This window comes from Falco rusticolus, chromosome 5 (genome assembly GCF_015220075.1).
Source record: "Falco rusticolus isolate bFalRus1 chromosome 5, bFalRus1.pri, whole genome shotgun sequence".
Taxonomy (NCBI): Eukaryota; Metazoa; Chordata; class Aves; order Falconiformes; family Falconidae; genus Falco; species Falco rusticolus.
The window spans coordinates 21,186,734-21,206,225 of record NC_051191.1 but is presented as its reverse complement, the minus strand read 5'-3'; the positions used below and the strand labels follow the sequence as shown (position 1 = coordinate 21,206,225).

The 19,492-nt window shown below is 46.0% G+C and overlaps 2 protein-coding genes across 7 annotated transcripts in view; one reads left to right on the top strand and one right to left on the bottom strand.

Moving 5' to 3' along the window:
• Positions 1 to 8,692, bottom strand: part of NRF1 (nuclear respiratory factor 1) — a 73,663-nt gene extending 64,971 nt beyond the window's left edge. For all 6 annotated transcript variants that reach the window (XR_005104365.1, XR_005104366.1, XM_037388332.1 and 3 more), the window contains exon 1: positions 876 to 8,692. The gene's annotated coding sequence lies outside the window, so the exon portion shown is untranslated. The remainder of the gene's footprint in view (positions 1 to 875) is intronic.
• On the top strand, positions 7,755 to 13,750 carry LOC119148307 (formin-like protein 5). Its single transcript, XM_037388283.1, has 4 exons — positions 7,755 to 7,780; positions 8,641 to 9,061; positions 12,198 to 12,273; positions 13,221 to 13,750. Exons 1-4 carry the CDS (start codon positions 7,755 to 7,757, stop codon positions 13,382 to 13,384), a joined length of 687 nt encoding a protein of 228 aa, XP_037244180.1. The 3' UTR covers positions 13,385 to 13,750.
• The last annotated feature ends 5,742 nt before the right edge of the window (positions 13,751 to 19,492 follow it).

Genomic DNA, 19,492 nt, shown 5'->3' with positions numbered 1-19,492 from the left:
ACAAAAAGGATTTTACACATATTTATTAGGCATAAAACTCCTGTTTGCTGCTGAAAGCCACCACTGGCAATGTGATAGGACATTCATTTCATGATGTATGATGCAATTTGCAATGGGTCCTTTTTGCAGCTTAATTTCATGTATTTAGCACCAAATGCCTGCAGGAAGCTATGGGTTGAACATTAGGATGAAGTGGTTTCTACTTGAAGACTCTTCTCAGTCCTTGGCACAAAGGCGATGACAAGGGTGGGCAGGACTTCACCACAGTACTTTACCCAGGTGCACAAGGCGAGCTGGAGCAGATGCCTGGTCTCCCACCTGCCCAGGCCAGCAGGAAGCAGGAGCAGCACATCAGAGAGAACATGAAGCTCTCCAGGAAAGAAAAAAAAAATAAAATAAAACCACCACAGAACCACTTTTAAGTTACCCCAGTAGCTGAGCTGGGCTGGACTGGCTGCCAAAGCAGTTTCTCGCCTCAACCAGAGCAACGGTACTTCACAGGGAAAGCACAGCATGTACATGCAGAAGGACTCCGCTTTTTTTTTCAAGCGATTCATGTAAGTTTTTTATTTAAAAAAAGGTAACAAAAAGTACTATGGTGGAATCAATCCTCCCCATGAAGACAGCAAGAGAAAGGTTAGAACACATCTAGCATTCAGAAACCCATGGGAAGAGCATGCCACCACATCTCGGCCCATGTCAGCCAGCGAGTGTAATCCAAAACTGGAAGTCAAACTACACCATAAAATCGTAAACCATGGGGCGGAATTTTCATTTAGCATTCCCATGCCTCCCCCCAGGTTCTGCAGGTTTCACATTAAGCACGGGGGGGGGGGGGGGGGGGTATGCGATACACAGACATGACTCTCCCTTACCAGTATCCACCAGTAACACCTGGGGCAGAACCTTCTCTCCTAAAATTGTTTGCAGGATGTGTAGTCTGACACGAGTCTAGGAAATATAACATGATAAATGGCATTCTCAAAGGTAGTACTTTGTCAACTTACACATGCTTTCATTTTATTTAAAGAACCACACAGAAACCCCAATTTCATATTATTTTACTTTGACCTGCATAGCCCAGAAGTCATTTTAACAGCGTGAAGCAGGTTAGTCATCTCTAGTCAATACAGCTCTTTTAATTAACACACAAAGTGGTCTTTTAAGAATTACGAACCCAATAAGCGCAACTGCCGAGAAAGCTGCTATTTGCTGATCGCGACAGCATTCTTGGCACCGCACAAAGGCACAGCCCTCGCCCCAACAGGATTACTGCCTAAAAGACACAGCGAAGCCCTAGCTGGCTGCATTAAGGTGCAAATGTTCCCAGTTTTAATCCTCTTTTATCGAGAGAGGATTAGCGGTTATGCTGGACTACCACAGAAAAACATAATGGAAGAGTGTTTTACTAAGGGATTCGAAAAAGAGTGTGGTGATGTGACCGAGGCTCAGCAGTGTGAAGTATCACATTAACCATAACGTCCAGTATGGATAAAGTCTGCTGTCTTCAACCTTGGCTAGATGGATCACCTTAAGGACCTGGTCCTCACATCACATTAATTCAACCAGATCAGTATAAGGTAAAGGCAGATGCCACAACCCTAACCACATTTAATTATTTAACTTCCACCCTAAAATGACAAGCCTGGCCCACCCCTGGCTGATGGCTCTGTTAATGATGCAGTCCTCAGGAAGATACTTAATAGGGTATGGCTGATTCTAAACCCAGAATGAGTTACACCAGTATGACTGTAGCTGGTGTTAAGCAGGGTGGTACCACTGTAGCTGGATGAGGAAGGGTACAGGTATTCAACCTGTGTGCACAGAAGGTCACAGGCAACAGATTAAGCAGTGAAGAGCTGTCCCAGACCACAAAAAAAACCCCAACCTCTCTCTCTCTCCTCTTGCAGTTTTATACTTTCACCCTTTCAATTCATTTGCCTTCCAACCCTGCAACATGTACTGAAGCTCTCTGTTGTCAGCCAATAAAAAAATTAAGAACCCAGACCCAGGCATTCTGCCTTCAAAACAAAAAAAAACCCCAAACCCAACAACAAACAACAACAAAAAAACACGCCCCCAAAAATCCTGTAGGGAAAATACACAGTACAGTAACATTCGTTTTCAGGGTCGTCTTTTACCTAACTTTGAAGGTTTTTTCCTACAGCCGTTTTATGAGGAAAGGTGGTGGATTCACAGGTCCACAAACAGCCTCTCACATCAACTGCCTCACCTGCATCCACACAGGGAAAAATTTGGGGATTTTCCTCCAGGCTCAGGAAAAAGGGCATCTCAAGTTACCCTGCTGTGCCCTTCAGGGCATCTGAGGTGACAGAGTACAGCAAGGCTTGGTTCAGTGCCAGTAAAAAATGGGATACCTCCTCCCCTTAGCACCAGGAGCTGGGAAAAAGGACTGGACAGACTCCTTCCCAATGGTTTCCTGTGGTTCAAGAACACGTCTGCTTGCCTGCCCTGAAAAAGACTGCAGATGAGGAGGAAAAACTCCCCGGCAAACCCCCTGGAGAACTAACTGGAGAACTAACGCGCAAAGACCCTGAAAAGTGCAAGTGTCACCTCTGTAGACAAAGCACCAGACGTGAGAAAATCCAGCGCATGTTACATTTGCAGCTGCATATTGTACAGGATTAAGATTTGTGTTTTCTGGAAAAAACTGCACCTACAGCCCAACTACATGAAAGAGATTTGTGTGTGAGTTAAGTCTTAAGTACCTGCACGCTGGATTTAAATGCTGGTTCAAACTTTTTTTTTCTCTAGTATTGACAAAGAGCCTGTTAAGCAGGCCACAGTGCTCTCCAAGCATCCTGCTTCATCCTCAGCTGTCTTCCTCACAGGCAAAACTGAACAGTCAAGACCCAAGCCGTTTGTTAAAAGACAAAGCGGGGTTATTAGAATCACTCACTCACACACACAGACACAAACACACACAGACACCCCCCAATACTCTTCTTACTACGAACAGTTACTTCCTTCTGCCTTAGTTTGAGAAGGGGCACAGGTCAGTATGGCTTGCAGGAGTACTAGACCAGAATCTCAAACTTCCCGTGCACATGGAGAACATCCGAGATTGAGCCATCATGGTTTTCCAGTCCTGACCCACCTTAAGTCAGTGTTCAAGCAGGGTTTTTCCTGCTTTGAATACACAGCATAGTATGCAAATCCTGTGGGAATTCAAAATTTTTAGAGTTCCTGCAACACACAACCATGCATTTGAAACACTGAAAAAGGACCATGGATTTTTATTTGCTGCTACATTTTGTACTTCAGATGTCTTTCACATTTCTTCACCACCACCTCCATCTACATATGCTTCTCATTATCAGGGTTTAAGTATTAGAACTACCACAGGAAAATACACCATTTCCTTCTCGAGCAAGAGACCAAATTTACCGATTTACCTGCAAATTGCCATGAATACTCATGATGCAGAAATAATAAGCCCGAAAAAAAATATCCAAAAGCCCACTTGTAACCCAAAGCAACTATGAGAAGAGCTTCAAAACAACTAACTCCTTCTAGGGAGGAAAGGGAGCAGCACTATTTGAGGTCTCTTCTCCTTCAAAAGGGAAGCCAGGAACTAAAGAATTTTCTTTGTGCCCAAGAAAGTGGCTGCAGAAGCAGCAGCAAGAGACTCTAATGGCTGACACCTAAAATAAACTTATGGGGAAAATAATTAATTTACACATAGAGGATGTTGCAACATAAATAAAGCATGGAGACTCTGGGGGTGTGGTCTCGTAAGTATTTTTGACCCAGACTATGGGGAAGTTTTCCAAGCCTTGAAGTCACCCCCATTTGATTACTTTAATTAGCTGGTTATGTAACAAACAGTGGGAGGGACTCAGTTTCTTTTGGATTGCATTTCTTGGTCACACTGGTTACAAACAAGAAGCTTGCTCTGTAAGTGAAAATATACTGTTTTTCTGCTTATTCATTTGAAGTCAGGTGAATTTTGTAAAGGTACTGAAAAAGTTGAGTTACCTTCCAAGTTGCTATCAGTCTGCAGCATCTGAGCAATTCATTTATTATTTACAGGCCATACAGACAGCACATAGAGGAAACAGATAAAATTCACACATCTGTCTTAGACACAGACTCACAGAGGCAGAAAGCAATCAACATCCAACAGAAATAACGTGAGGAAGCAGAGGCTCAGAGCGCAGCACCAAGCGCAGAATGCACCTCACCATGCTCCATACCAAGGAGACACCTGCTTTCATCCTCCAGCACAAAAGCAGGCTCCATTACCCACTGAAAGAAGCGTGGTCTCTAAGAAAGGATAAAAACGGGAAGAAAAGGAGATGCTGGACTTTAAATCCTATAGAGCCAACGCTCAGATGGAATACACCTTCCATCATGTCCTAAGAATCTTTGTACAGATATGTCTTTCTTACAGGAGGAAAACCCAAAACAAAACAACACAATAATTCACTGACAGCAAAACATCAGCGCACATCAGGATGCCTATCACCCTCCTACATGCTCCACCAAATACAGTCTCCACCTCCCCATTTTCTATCTGTCAATATAAGGGACTCCTTCTGGGAGTCTGGCAGGCGCCTTATCCACAGCAAAACCAGAGCAGCCTCAAGTCCTTCACAAAGCTAAACACATCAGGCAACCTCCAAAACAAAGTGCGTGCACAGCCTTGATTACTTGGCCATCCTCTCCCAGCTCCCCTCTTACTAAGACTCCTGGCAAGAACACAAGGTCTGCTCCTAGTTATAAACTGTACTGTTCCAAAAAGGATAACAGGCTCTGAGGTTTCACAGCAAGTAGTGCCACTGCACAGGGATGAACAACTCCAGCCAGCCCTTTCAGTGGGACTGTCCAACTGGCCCAGCCTCACTAGTTTTTGGGAAAAAGCAAAGACAACAGGGCCAGAATTATCAAGACACCACAAATACTGAACCTCATTGCAATTGCTGCAGTTGATACAGAATAGACCTGAATACTCCCCAAAGCAGTATGGTGCCTGGATGGTCCAGGTTGAGCCCGGAGAGGTGACAGGTTCCTGCCATTCACGGTACAAAGCCCTGGTAGTCTGCACAACACTGGCTGGACCTTAAAACTTTTCTCCACACTCCGCTGCTAATGGTACAGCCTTTACATTGGAAAGCAGCGAGTTTCTGGTGGAATCTTGTTTCAGGTGGGAAAAAAAAAGAGAACATGCTAGTAATGTTCAGCATTTTATGGTGTGCAATACTTGAAAAACAGAAGGGTTTGCACCGTATTTACCTGATTTAGATTCACATGCAAAAAAACCAAGCTGATAAAGAGATCCACAACAGCTGACACACAAATTCACTCACTAAAGCAAGTGACAAACAGATCGGGACAGGGGCGTGTATCTGCATTCAACAGTGGAAATGTGAGAAACCATTAAACTGACCCTCCAACGAACAACCGTATTCGAAACCATAAAACAATAGATTGCCTTTAAAACAGACAGACATTGCCCCAGCGCGGAGAGACCGTGCTAGAGACTAGGTGCCACTTGACTCCTTCATATGGAGGGTCTACAGCAGTTTGTGAGACTTCCAATAGGACATGTCTTAAGATCCAGAAGAGCACAATAACCAGCAACAGAGTTCTGAATCTTGTGTGAAAACTAAACTGGAACAAGTGGAAACTTTTACCCTTAATTTTGATTTACAATTTTGTCCAAATTTTAGACAAGCATGCTCAACAAATGGCTATCTATCAAAGAGCTCATGAAGTTCATCAGAGGAGAGCCACATCAGTCACAAGTAACCTGCTTCAAGTGCCACCTCAGCACTGTTTTCCATCTTTTTACAACATTAACTACTACATAGTAGAAGATTCCCACCATGCAGAGCTAGTTATTTAAAAAGACCAAGGGGTGTATTTTAACATTATTTTATTTAATAACTCGAGCACTGGGTAATCAGCAATACAAAAAATCATAACTATAGTTTACAGATCTACTTCAGAGGCAGTAGAAGACAGTTAAAGTCAGCAGGTAAATTTTACAATACTTCTTGCACTGCAAGTTATCAATACAAGCCAATTCCTACTGACAGCACGCAAAATTCTTACATACAAAAGTCTGCATTAGATTTTCTTGGTAAGAGAGATGCAGGGGCACAGCAGAGTCAGTGCACTCCACTTGCTTCTTTCCTAGAGGGTACTTCTCCAGATCAGAGGAGGGCAAGGCAAAAAAATAGTAATTCCCAAAGCCTTCAAGAGACTGAGAAGCTGCATGGAAATCTCCCTCAGTTGGTAAATGAAGAGCAGGTGCAAGCAGTAATGGAAATATTCTCAGAGCATATACATGCACATGGCAGCAGAAGTTTGACATGATGTAGCCTAGAAGTGAGATTTACTACAAAAGCAGCTCCAAGTGCTCCCAACCTGGGCTCCTACAGACACTTGTGGTTCTTTATTTTCACGTACAAGCCCGAAATCTTCCAGACTTGAGCTTGCCAGAAGTGAAACTGGCTGGTTTAAGTCTAAGAAAAGATGATTCAGGCTCCCAAGCAACAGAAAAATTATGAAATTCCAACACTTGAAGTAGTACTCATGCCAAAATACCTGCAGTCTGAAAGTTGACATCTGTGCAGCCAACCAGTCACAGGGCTTTTGTCCAGGAAAGTTGAGACAATTAATTGAAGTGCAATATTACCGTGCATAATACCCTGCATGGCCAACCCTACTCAGAAGCAAAGTGGCCTTCGCACACCATAGCTTAATCCTCTATGAACAAGTTTATGCCACATGTTTTCCTCGACAGAGATACAGAGAAGGGCAACCTCCAACCGACACAGCACACACTAAGGACTCCCACTGGTACACCTGGTTTTTGCCAGGATGGCTTATTTACTTCTGTCAGGGTATCTGTTGTTCTGGCACACTGGGCAGCACAGTTGAGATGGCACAGTCCACATCCACAACGTAAACTTGTGTCAGGATAACTTACATGCTTGCTATGCAGAGCACGGCCAGGCCAAGTTACCTTCAAAGGAGCATCCCTGCAGCTCAGCAGGTATGGAGTGAAACGCCATGAGTTAATGGGGTCCATGGAAAGATTTCAATTAAACAGAAAGGCAGCATTTTCACCGCTTCACGCCAAAAATCATATTGCCCACACACATGCGAACACTGGCTCTATCCAGCTGCCAACGAACGACGCTTTACAAGAGCCATGCTCCACTCCACCTATATAACGCAAATGTATATCGGGCCACACACTTTGTAAAGCACAGATGCTATTGCAGTACATGGAATTGTAAGAACTGCACAAAACACGTACTGGATGAGGCAGAGGGTTCCCCAACTTGCTGTATTTATGGCCTGTGCATAACAGCCCATGCCTCACTTGTGGTAAAGCCTGTACATAAGTGACGTGAGACTTCTGAAAAACAACTGTGATACAATAAAATACAATAAAACCCAACTGCAACACTCTATAAAATTGTAAACACATGTAGAAAATTACATGAGCATATGAGATCATTTAATTAGACACTACACTGTAACACTTATCCAAGATGGAAAAGATTGAAAACTTGAGTTAATATAACTCCAACACCTTTCCAAAGTCAGTCATTGTCATACACTTCCTCTTTCACCCTCAAAGAAAAAAAGCTGTTGCTCCCAGTTTTACCATAGGCACAAAAATCTAAATTAAAGAGATGAACAATTTCTCTCTCACCTATTTTCCCAACATTAGGGCATTAAAAGTTCAAAGTAACAGGTTCTACAAATGAGCAACCATGATGCAGATGAACCAGAAGACAAGGTAACACTACTACTAAAGTAAGGATGAACACAAGTTGCCATGATGTCACAAACGAAACTCTGAAAATAACGACTGCACACAGCCACCGCAACACTGAAAATACTCTCATCATGTCCAGGACACAGGAAGAGGGTCTAAAACCCTGCCTGGACAGCACCAAGGCTAATGCATGAGAGACAAAAAACAGAACAGCAATGCCTTTCTTAAGAGAAAAATCCCAAGATCTGGAAAGAAGAAAGATGGTTCCAGTGGAGGAGAAGAAAAATAAAGCAGAGATCCAAATCTTGATGAGGTGCACAGAAAATACCTCTCCACGCTATGAAAATTATCCGTAGCTGCAAGAAAGGTACAACTTAGTAACCCCATGCGCGTGAAGAGTTTTGAGCCGAACACTTCTGCCCTGTAATTATTCTTTACACTAACAAGGTCCTGAGCGCTCCAGTCATGAACCAGGTCTCTCCTGAGCCAGATGTTGTATAACCCATGAACAAAGAGACAAGATTTGTACCCCTTTTGGGGCATATGGGGGGAGGCGGGTGATGCGAATTCGGCTTGCATGATTAGCAGCATCTAAGCTCGCTGCCCTCCCAGCAGCAGCCCCGCTCCCCGACTCGCATACAAAAGGGCAGCGGCGGTCCAAGACGCTGCCACAAGGCATCCATTTGCAGTCAGAAAAATAAAAAAGTGGATGAAAAAAAAAAGGAAAAAAAATAAAGGGGGTGTGGGGGGACATAAGGAGGAAAGAAAATCAAAGGGAAAGGGAAGAAGAAAAGCCCGGCAAACGGCTGCGACCGCGACCCAACTTCCCGCCCCGGAGCGGGACGGGCTCAGGCCAGGGCCGGAGCAACCTGCTCCCGCAGCCTGCGGCACCCGGCTCGGCCGGACGCGTGGGCCCGGCGCCGGCCCGCGCCCACCCGCCCCTCCCCTCCCCTCCCCTCCCTGCCCCCGCCACCGCCCCGTGCCCCCCCGCGGGAGGGCGCTCCGTTCCCCCGGGCTGCCCCGGCCGCGGCCGCGAGAGGCCCTCGGCGCCCCGCAAGGCCCCGCGGCCGCCGCCCCGCCGCCAACCCCCCCCTCCTCTCCGGTGGCCGGGCGGGAGCGGCCCGCGGCCCGCCACGGGGCCGCGCTCCCCCTCCTCCCCGGCGGGGCCTAGCGCGGCCCAGGCGGCCCTGCGGCGGCGCTGAGGGGAGGCGCGGGCGCCGGAGCCGGGGGTGCCTGGACGGCCGGCGGGGGCCCCCGCGTTGCTGCGGCTGCGCCGGGCTGGAGGAGCTGGGAGATTGCGCGGTAGGACACTCACCTCAGAGCGGCTGCGCTGCGGCGGGCCTGCGCCGTGGAGCCTCTGCCGGGCGGCGGCCGGGGAGGGAGCCGAGCGGGGACGCGGCGCGGCTCGCCCTGAGCCGCCGCAATGGCGAGCGGGAGAGGCGGGGACCGGCGGCGGCGGCGGTGGCGGGAGGAGGCCGGGGGGGAGAGGGAGAGAGGGGGGGAGGAGGACGTATGGCGTCATAGCCCGGCGCCGCCGCCATGATGAGGAGGGCGAGGGCCGCGGCGGGAGGCGGCGGCGCCGCCATGTGCGGGAGGTCGTGGGCGGTGTGAGGGGCGACGGAGGAGGTGGCGGGGCGCGGGCGGCCGCCGGCGCCATGTTGAGGAGGTTGCGCTGCCTCTTCCCCCGCTGGGAGGGGAGCGGGGGGGGAGGGGGCACGCCGCGGGGGTGTCGGCGCCATCTTGGGGAGGTCGCCCCGATTCTCCCCCTCAACGAGGCGGTGTGAAGGGGCTTCGGGCGGCGGGCGGTAGAGCTCTGAGGCGACGGCGGGCCGGGCAGGGGGTCCCAGCCTTGGCTGCACTGGACCTGGCACCTCAGCCAAGCAGACTGCGGTCCCAGGCGTGTTTTTCTGGGGAAAAAGCCCGTTTAAAAGCACCATAGCCTGCTGCTGGGCCATGGCTTCCCTGCCTTGCGCTCAGCCATGTGCCACCCTGGCAGTTTTTGGGTAGGAGAAACCATATTGCTGAGCTAATCTGGGTTTTAAAAAAAACCCAAAACTAAGAAAAGAGACACAGATGAAAATAACACGTCAGGAGGCCGGCAGGCTGTGCGAGAGGCCATCTGTTTGTAGCTGTAAATCTTTGCCTGCTCCCAGCGAGGGCCGCTGGCTTGAAGCAGCTGTGGCTCCTGTGCTGGAGCTCCTCCGAAACACAGCTTGGTGTCATGCCAAGGGGATGGGTGTCCCTGCTGCACGTAAGAAAACAGTGATAAGACCATTGGTGGCCTGACCGCCTGTTCTCTGCCCTGAACACCAACGTACTCCACAAGGCCTCTCGTTTCCGCTGCCAACGAGTGGGTATCAAATGGAACTCGGCTTTAGCCCCACTAACTATCCTTCCTGGTATGTGGAAGCTAGTAATTTCTTGTATTATCATACTAGGGCTCAGAGACGTCTGTTGGGATTGTGGCCTTGTTCTGGGGGAAGGTGTTCACATTTGAAGGCTGTTGCTGTCCCAAGGCAGCCAGGGTTTTCAGTAGAAACCTGCAATATAAAGGATTTAAAACAGAGGGAAAAGGAGGTGAGGGGAAATATAAATCTGTGCTTTGTAGGAGGGAGTCTTAAGATGGGACTTGATGTCTCATCCACTGAATCTGTCAAATATGTTTTCCCCACACCTGAAGAGTTACATGGAAAATACAATGAGAACAGGTACCAGGAGAAGAGTTCACAGAAGCTGGTTAAGAGCAGCCTGGAAAGCAAAATATTTTCAGTAATGCTTCATTCAGGATCTTACATGTTTCTTATGTGCTCTGTGCTAAATATGTGGCAGATCAAAAATTCAGTAGACTTTTACGTTAATCATAATTTTATTTTTGTTGGCGTAAAAGGTACACAATTTGTTTCATTTCAGGACATCAGCCTGCCATCTGTGCCTAGTAGAAACCTCGTCCATGGGTATGTCATTGTACTAAAAATGATAAAATTTTGGTCATTATACTAATATCAACTACTGGGATTTTACAACTTCCCTTGGCGTGTAGTACCAGTCCCTGTAAAAGGGGATGTGTCCTACATGCCTGCCAACTCACAGCACTCTGCAAATTTACTGATACTCAGGCAAAACCAGAAAATGCAGAAATAACTTTCATCTGATAGGTGGAATAAAACACAGCCACCAATTTTTTCTATTTACAAATAGAATAAAGCAATAGTAGGTGACTTGTTAGGGTAGGAAGAGATGACCGCACTATACCCATCTGAAGATGCAAGCATATGGAAAGCACAGTATGGAAAACAAATGCTAACTGGTGTGCCTCCTTTGCAGAGCCATCCAAGGCAATTGGCATGTGTATCGGGTCAGCTCAGGATTGACTGTCCACTCTGTAGAGTCACATTCCAGTTGTCACTTGCGCAGTGCCCCTGCATTTTTTTGGGATCTTTGCTACAGCATGCACACTCACAGCACATTGTGGGGAAAATAACACCTCTGCTTTTCACGGGAATGTCACCTCAGACCCTGTAGACTCAAACACGCTTTAAGTTTTGGATGCTCTTGATTTTTGTCATTGGCCCCCCATAGGTATGAAGTGTGGATCCAGGCCAAGTGGTGACTTATGCCAGTTGCTGAGATGAATGTATCTTCTGCTGCAGAGCTGTGAAGGTGTCCTGGCTGGGCTTGCCACTCCTTGAAGAGAGGGGAGTGCCTTGCCAACGCAGGCAGACATGTGGAGGCAGCTGATGCGGACTGTAACAGCAGTGGAATTCCCTTGTGCTAATCAGCAGTTTTGGAGCTGGGCCACAAGCACTGAGACCTGAGGCTGTGCTAGTCGACAGGCCTGGTATAACCCATAGTGACCCAGAGTCTCCACAGGAGGAAGATCACTTCCTGATATGTAACAGGAAAGTAGTTTTAGATGAGCTACCAAGAAAATTTCATAATGGTAGGATCTGATAATACTGGAAGAGCTTTGGGACACTCTGGAGTCTCCCCCGTTGGAGGTTTTAAGAACAGGTTAGACAAAATACCGCTCAGGAATGCTGTAGGTAGAGTTGCTCCTGCCTCAGGGAGAGGGGTGGATGACATGGTCATCTCAGAGTCCCATCCTGGTACATATTTTCAAGGCCACATGTTGCTAATCAGTTTGGAATGGGCAGATCAAACCATAGGCTCGTGAAAGTGCATATCTATGAGCCAATAGCTATTGAGTGTGCTGGGACAGTGGCTGGCACACATACTTACTTTTTTTCCACCCCTCTCAAAATGCTCTTAGTTACATGAAGAGAGGAGTGCACACAGGACCAAAGTCTCTTGGTAGGGAACAGCACCGACATTCATTTGGGATGTGCCAAAAAGGTCCTCCAGAGAGGCAGCATTTCCTAGTATGAACAAACTAACACTTTCTCTTTGAAAAACTGAGCATCAGCATGTCTCTCCCCAGGTTCTCACGAGGATGCAGACCATGCTGTGTCATTCACGCATAATCCTGCGTGAAAAGGGTTGGGAAAAGAATCCTGGTGAGTACAAATCTACATTTGGCCAGCAGAAGGGTAGGTAGCCTGACTTGCACACCCATGGGAATGCCAGGGACTGGTTAGGACATGCTTTATCCAGCATTCAGGGAAAGATGAGGAAGGAACAATGATGCATGGTGGGGAAAGGGAGCTCTGGTGGCATGGCAGGCCCAGAAAGGTTAACCTGTCCACATCCTGGGTCTGAGAAGAGAAAATGTGAAAGGGATAACGTGAGGACAATGTTACCAAGCTACCAGCTGGATGTGTCTGATCAGGTGCTGTCAGGCTGTAAGAGAGAGGTCAGAAGACTATGTACAAGCTGTTCTAGCAGATCCCCTTGTCTTTGGTTGGTGACTTCTGGGACATAACAAGAAAACAGATGAGTAACAAGGAAGGATTGCCTAGGAAAGGACGCACAGGAAAGCATAAGGGGAATGGGAGTGCCTGGGTCAATTAGCTGGTGCTGCTTTGTAACATGGGTGGGTTACTACCATCAGCATAAGTGGCTTTTGAGCTTTGGCCAAAAGCCTCAGACAGGTCTGGCCTGAAAGTGCCACCAGCCTTGGGTCACAGATTTTGTGTGTTTTCAGGTGCCACAGAAGGGTCCATGCACAAATAAGAGTCAGAGTCTTGGCTCCAGTGAAGACTTTTCTTCTGTGGGAGTGTGGCTGTATTACAACCAGAAGGTTTGCAGGTGTCAAAAAGTACTATTAACTTTTGGGGACCACAAACATCAGGTTTTCCTAAGGGGATGAAACACATGCCCTTGCTGGTGTATTTAGCACCTCTCAGACCAGGTCAATCCAACATACTGCTCCTGTCAGCTAAGACAATGTGGGCGGGGGGTGGGGGGGGTGGGGTGTGTAAGATTTCTCCAAAAAGTGTTTCAGAGCCACAGGTGTAGCTGCAGGACTTCTGAACACACCAACTCTTGCATATTGTGTGAACAGATACTGTAACAAACAAGAATCTGTTACTTTCCTGGATTTATATGGGAAGGCTGATCTCTGGCATGCTGGAGGTGAAGGACCTGCAGGTAGTTGTGCAGCAGAAGATCCATTCCTGGCAGCGGCAGCAATGCTCTTCAGGGTCTGATTGCCACCGAATGTCCTAGCTGCCTCGGAGTTAAAACATCTACTACTGCCTGTTGGCACTTGCAAGGCCGCCTGTGCTTGCAAGTGATGGAAGAGGTGGAATCCCAGCCGCTTGGCATCTTGTATCAGCAGGGGAAGAAAAGTGGATGGGTCTGTTGTCTTTCATACAGAGTTCTTATTCTCATCTTAAGCCCATTGAAAAGTAACTGATTAACCCACTGTGCTGTAAACAAAACACCCTGATGATTTAGCAGAACTAACTGAGCAGTTTTTGAACATTCACAGTGGAGCCTGAAGGGGGGAAGAATACAGACACAGCTGCTTGGCCTTTTTCTTTTCTCCCTCTTTTTCAGATTAAAAAAATTGCATCCATTGCTATTCTTTAATGCAAGTCTTCGCAACAGCGATTGTTCAGTAATGTGCAATGAACCAGATTTGCACGGCTCATAAAGAGCCAGGCTGGGTTTCATTACTCTAAGGAGGATGTTGATAGTGCAATGAGTTTGTTGTAAGTAGCCTTGATTAGGCTCTCTGGTTGCCACAGCTTCTCTGGAGCCCGATTAGACCAATGCTGAGTCTGAGTTTTGCAAGGATTCCTGTGATGAGAAGCTCTGTTAGTTTTTGTAGTCACCAAAATCTACACAGGTGCAATTGTTCTGGAGAGCTGCTACTGCTAAAATAGTAGATTCCTGCAGCATATCCCAGAGCCTGTCAGGGCTCTGCAAATATGGATTTCTGGTCATTCATCTGAATATTACATCTCTTCAATTTAGATCCTTATACCTAGTTCACCTTTGTGTACACTCCTCAGGTATTTTCAGCTTATTTTCACTCCTTCTGTTCAAATACTGTTTGGTCACGTTCAGCATACACTGATCTTGCCATTTGTCTGCACAGTCTATGACAAGCACCTAAAGTTGTCCAGTGTTAGGGCAACATGGGACAGAGTAAAGAGGCTGAAGATAATATGTGATTAGCTTTGCCAGGTATGAGAGAGAAGAGGCATTTTCCCATATAATTCCAGTTCTCCAGGCTTATTATTTAACATATTTGGTCTCTTTCCCAGATTGCCAGTACCTCCGTGAAAAAGAGCTTTTTTCTCTATTTCAGGCTCAGTGTCATGAGATCCACCTTAAGACCAGAATTTCCAGCATGGCTTCTGGGTTATGCCATAACTCTTAACTGGAGAGCTTGGGTAATTCTTTGTCATCGCAACCCAGAGCCAGCTCACCCTCATAATTTCACCAGCAAAAAAACCTCGTATAGAAAGGAATTGGGCAGTCAACACTTAATTTCAAGACTGATTTTCTTGGACAGTAATAAATTTTGTTAGGGCTCTGCTGCCTATTTTTAAGTACTGTTTGGCTACTCACCTGAACCAGCAGTGCTCCAAGGCAGCCTCAAAAGGTTTCCCTTGGGAGTAGGGAAAGAGGATCTGTGCTATGGGCTCTGGAGACCTCAGTTTTCTCATCAGCAGGGAGAAAGAATTCATGGTTTGAAGATCTAGAACAGGGGTCCTCAAACTTTTTTAACAGGGGGCCGGCGTGCGGATGAAGTGGCAGGAAGTCATCTGCGGCTGCTTGCTGCTTGGTTTCCGCCCCCCCAACCCCCGGCGGAGGGGGGGGGAGTTCTGTAAATACGGGGTGCCAGATTGAGTACCCTGGGGGGCCGTATCCAGTCTGCAGGCCGTAGTTTGAGGACCCCTGATCTAGAACATACCCCACATTGGGACTGAGACCCCTGTTTTGGCGTATGATTATACAACAAAATGGAGTCTGAATGTGCAGCAACACAAGCCATACATGACATGTTTTAGGTATAACAGCTTTACTTGTGGTTCCCCTTCTGCAGCAGCCAGTAACCAAAAGCGGTCTGGATTTTGGGCTTGCCCCACAGCAGCCAGCTTCTTCACTGATTCTGGTGATTAATCGTTTCTATTCTGTCAGTGCCCAGAGTATTTAGAAATAAAAGACAGCAGTGTTGGATGAGTGCCATTCTCTCATCTCTATGAAACAGCAGTAATAGTAACAACTACTGAGAGAGAATGGCATGTAAGAGCCCACTTAGGCTATTATGTATAGCTTTTCAGTGCGCATTGCAACAATCCTTGCAGCTAAGCACCAAACTACAGTAGATTTTACAGCAAAAACAGTTAATGGGGAGACAAAAATGAGAGTGTAAAAAAAGAAGAAAGGAGATGGGAACTTGTTGGCAGGAAGGCTTTCCTCTCCCATCCCCACGTTTTGCCTGAAGCTTATTTTCAGACACACTGGTGAAGATTTTTTTTTTATTGGTTCTTAGGACAGGGGTAGCCTGACTCTAATTTCCATGCTGAGGCTTGCTGTTTACCAGCCCTGCACTGCTGCTGGAACACCTGATAATCCCAGTCCTCGATTGTGGGACAGAGCTGGCAGGGGTGGCTGTGGCCAGCACTACTCCAGCAAACTTGGGAGCCCAACTTGGGAGCCAAACTTGGGTGACCCCTCCTTAGACCAGCTGCCGTCTTCCTAACGCAGTAGCATACAGCACTTCCAAGTAACATGCTGCTGCAATGACTTCTGTACAGGGCTGCAAATCTGCTTGTTGTGAGATACTTCTTCAGGTCCAAACTGCTTTTCTTAGGGAAAAAAATTCTCTAAGCAGTCACTGAAGACTGATTACACCAAATTGGATATTTATGATTTGCTTTTCTTCATTACTCAAGGCAATTGCACCTAAACTGCGTAACAGGCAAGGTGATTTTCCCCTGGCTGGGCTAGCCATCTGAACACAATTACACTTGGCTATTATTAGCGAGAGTGAGCAGGGCTGAGTTTACAACTGTGCAGGAGTGATAAGCTCAAGACGACTGTGCTTCCTCTCCAAGGAACTGTCTAGCTCCGCTCCACTCCTCCGCATCTGAGACACCACCATGCTGAAGTCAGGAGGTATTTTTGTTCTCTGAACAGGGATGCCCAAATGGCACAGGCCGAGTGGTTTTCTTTTAACAGCAGATTAGACAGACACAATATCCTGCACAGTTTTACTCTCGTCATCCAAGACACTAGTCACAGAGGTTTTAAAGTTTTCTGGTACCCCTTTTTATGGCCTTTAGCCCAAATACCTTAGGACCCCCAAGCCATGATGGCTATGCTAGTTTTTCTGGACTCATCACTTCGAAGAACTTACATTTCTGTGTCCACACTAAATTTGAATTTGCATTTTCATTAAAATCTTAAATATGACAGAGAGTGGGATAGATCTCCCTAGATATTCCTGTACCTAAACAAGACACCTGGGGCTGCTTTAAGCCTCTGCATACATTTAACCAGAGGAATCACATCCTGAACTGCTCTTACTATATGAATCTAGACAACTAGTCCAGGTATTGTTGCAGACATTAGATTTAGGGGAGATTAATCCCATGAGTCTCAGTTTTATGACTCTCATGTAGCAACATGTGAGAAGAAAAACTACGTTGGAAGTATTGTCACCTTCTGCTGACGAAACAGTAGCATTGTGAAGCATGGAGGAGAGCAACAAGAATAACAGGTTTAAAAAGTGTAATATAGGAATGAAAGGCTGAAAGTAGTGCACTTTCTTACTATAAAGAGCTGAAAGGAAGAAGTTTAAGAGAAAGGAGGCATAACAATACTCACTTCATGGAAGATCATTGTAAAGACAGTGATGAACTGTGGGTTATGACTGCTGGTGAGCTCAGGACTAGCACAGCTGTGCCACATGTAGGCATGGGAACAGTCCTGGAGTTACCCGAGAGCTGAACGATCCTGGGATATTTCAAGAGACAGTGAGAAGCTCGCCAGAGACACCCCCAGGAGGTTGCCAGTCTGAAATCTCACAAACTATTAAAACTACTTTCATCTCCTCTTCCAAGTAAGCTTGCAATGCCAGGTTGTGAAGAACTTTTTAAGACCTGTCAAAGCATTGCAACAGACCCTAACTGTGGTTCTAAGCAAGAAAAGCAAAGTATCCACTGCTAGTGTAAGAGCTTGCAATGTTTCCTCCTCTGCTCACTGCTTTCTGGTAATGGCAACAGAAATTATGCAAGCCACATGCATAAGACGATGGAAAAGGATGAGGAATCAATAAAAACGTACTTTTCTAAGAAAACAGACCTATTCCTTGGACAGTTCCAAAAGGGCAAGCTATAATTATCAGGTACTCCCAAAATATTATATCTATTTTCAGAAGGTGCCGGGCTTCCTGGATAAAGTATCTCAGAAGCCAAAACAACAGGTGACAGAAGGACTCTTTCTTTCAAGGACACCATTTCAGGCCGTATCATTTGAGATGAGCCAGACACCATGGCAAGCTCAACAGTTACTACTGGAATAAGACAAAGAGCCTCATGTTTAGAAAGCTCTCATGTGCTCCAGCAGAAGATGCCTGTTTCAATAGGTCTGATTTAACTTCAGCTTTAAATAATAAATAAAGCATTACATACCTTGAAGAACTGAAGCAGAAGGGGAAATGACAAAATGGAGAACACTAGAGAGGGAACTACTGTCAACAGTATCAGAAGAAGCAGTGATTTCATAAGGGTTGGCATTTTCTTCCTTTCATTTCTTCAAGCATTGGATTGGTGCCAATAAGCAGATTGCAAGTCATGTCAGAAGATTTAAACCAACCATAACTCCTTATGAAGCTCTGTTACGAAGCTGCTGATGTTGCAAGACAATTCTTTTCCCATAGAAAGGTCAGATTAAGAAAACAAGGAACGTGACATCATTCCTCTACATCACTTATGATCGATCCAGCCTTCACTTCTGCTGTTTTAGGGGCTTGATAAATTCTGCTTACAACCCAAACTCTACAGACATGAAATAGATACCCTTAACAGGCCCCACCCCTTCTCTGACGAAAAAAAAATTCCATCTTACACATGCAGAGCATTCCCACTGGCTCCTCCACAGCCATCTCTAGTGAAGGATACATTAAATCAAGTATTGGAAACTCCCAGCATCATCAAAAGCAAATGTCACAAAACAGAAATTCTCTCTCTATATATATAAACATATTATGGCTTCAAGGTCAGTCAACCTACATAACATTTTGAATTGCTATGAAAATAAACCCATAGAAGCTGTCACAGACAACATTTTGTGTAAACAAGAGGGGACCCAGATCATTCCTGCTATGCAATGAGCATAAAAGTGGTTGTAACTGTGTATTCCACAAAGTGGAATACGTTCTACGGTAGTACATCCATCAGATCAGATGAGGATTGGGCAGCAGATTTATTCTACAAACATGTTTTTCAGATGAAGAGAGGTCAAAAAAGTCATAGGTAGTAAAATAACTTTTCCAGGAATGAAATAATTAGGGAATGAGCTGTTTGCTATAAATGTGGCAAAGAAACATCAGACATTTTGGTTCAGAAGTGGTCACGCCTCACATGCCTGTTTCCCATCTCCTTTTTATCTGTAAGAGGATCCCAGCATGACTAGCTCAGGCAGAGCTCGATATGCCATAGACATGCAAAGCAAGGTGAGATGACCCATGTTTAAAGACTCTTTCAAATGTGTTGACCATTTAGCCACAGAGAAAACTAAAAAAAGAAAAACCAGCTGCAATAATTTTTGTAACTAATTGCTTAACCAATACAACTTCAATTCGAATGTCAGTTTTGTAGCTTCTGATTTACCATCTCAGTATGCGTGGAGAACTCTTCTCCCAGGCTGGTTATCTTTGTACTTCACAGAAGGGGCACTTCCTATTAAATGATGTGGAAAAAGTACCCCCAAGAGATGTATGACCTACTTGAATCACCCTGAGAGAGAAAAGATTTTCTGAAGTTAAATGTCATTTTCTGCTTGCGCTAGATGGCATTAAGTACTTTTGCTTTCTTCATATAATCCATGTACTGCAGTCTACCTGCTAACATTTAAAAAGGGCTTCCTTCTAGACTGTAGGAGCACTTGGCCTATTGCTTGCAATTTCAGCTATTAAAAATATTCTAGCATTCAGCAATAATTGCAGGTGAACTTTTAAAGCATTTGGTTCAAGAATGTCCACCAAAGAGCAAACTGCTCCCTTCATGGCATATAATCACAGCCATTCCAAGGAAGCTGTTGTAACCATGTGTTGTATTAAATGTTTTCCTCATTTTTCTTAAACATTTCTCTTTT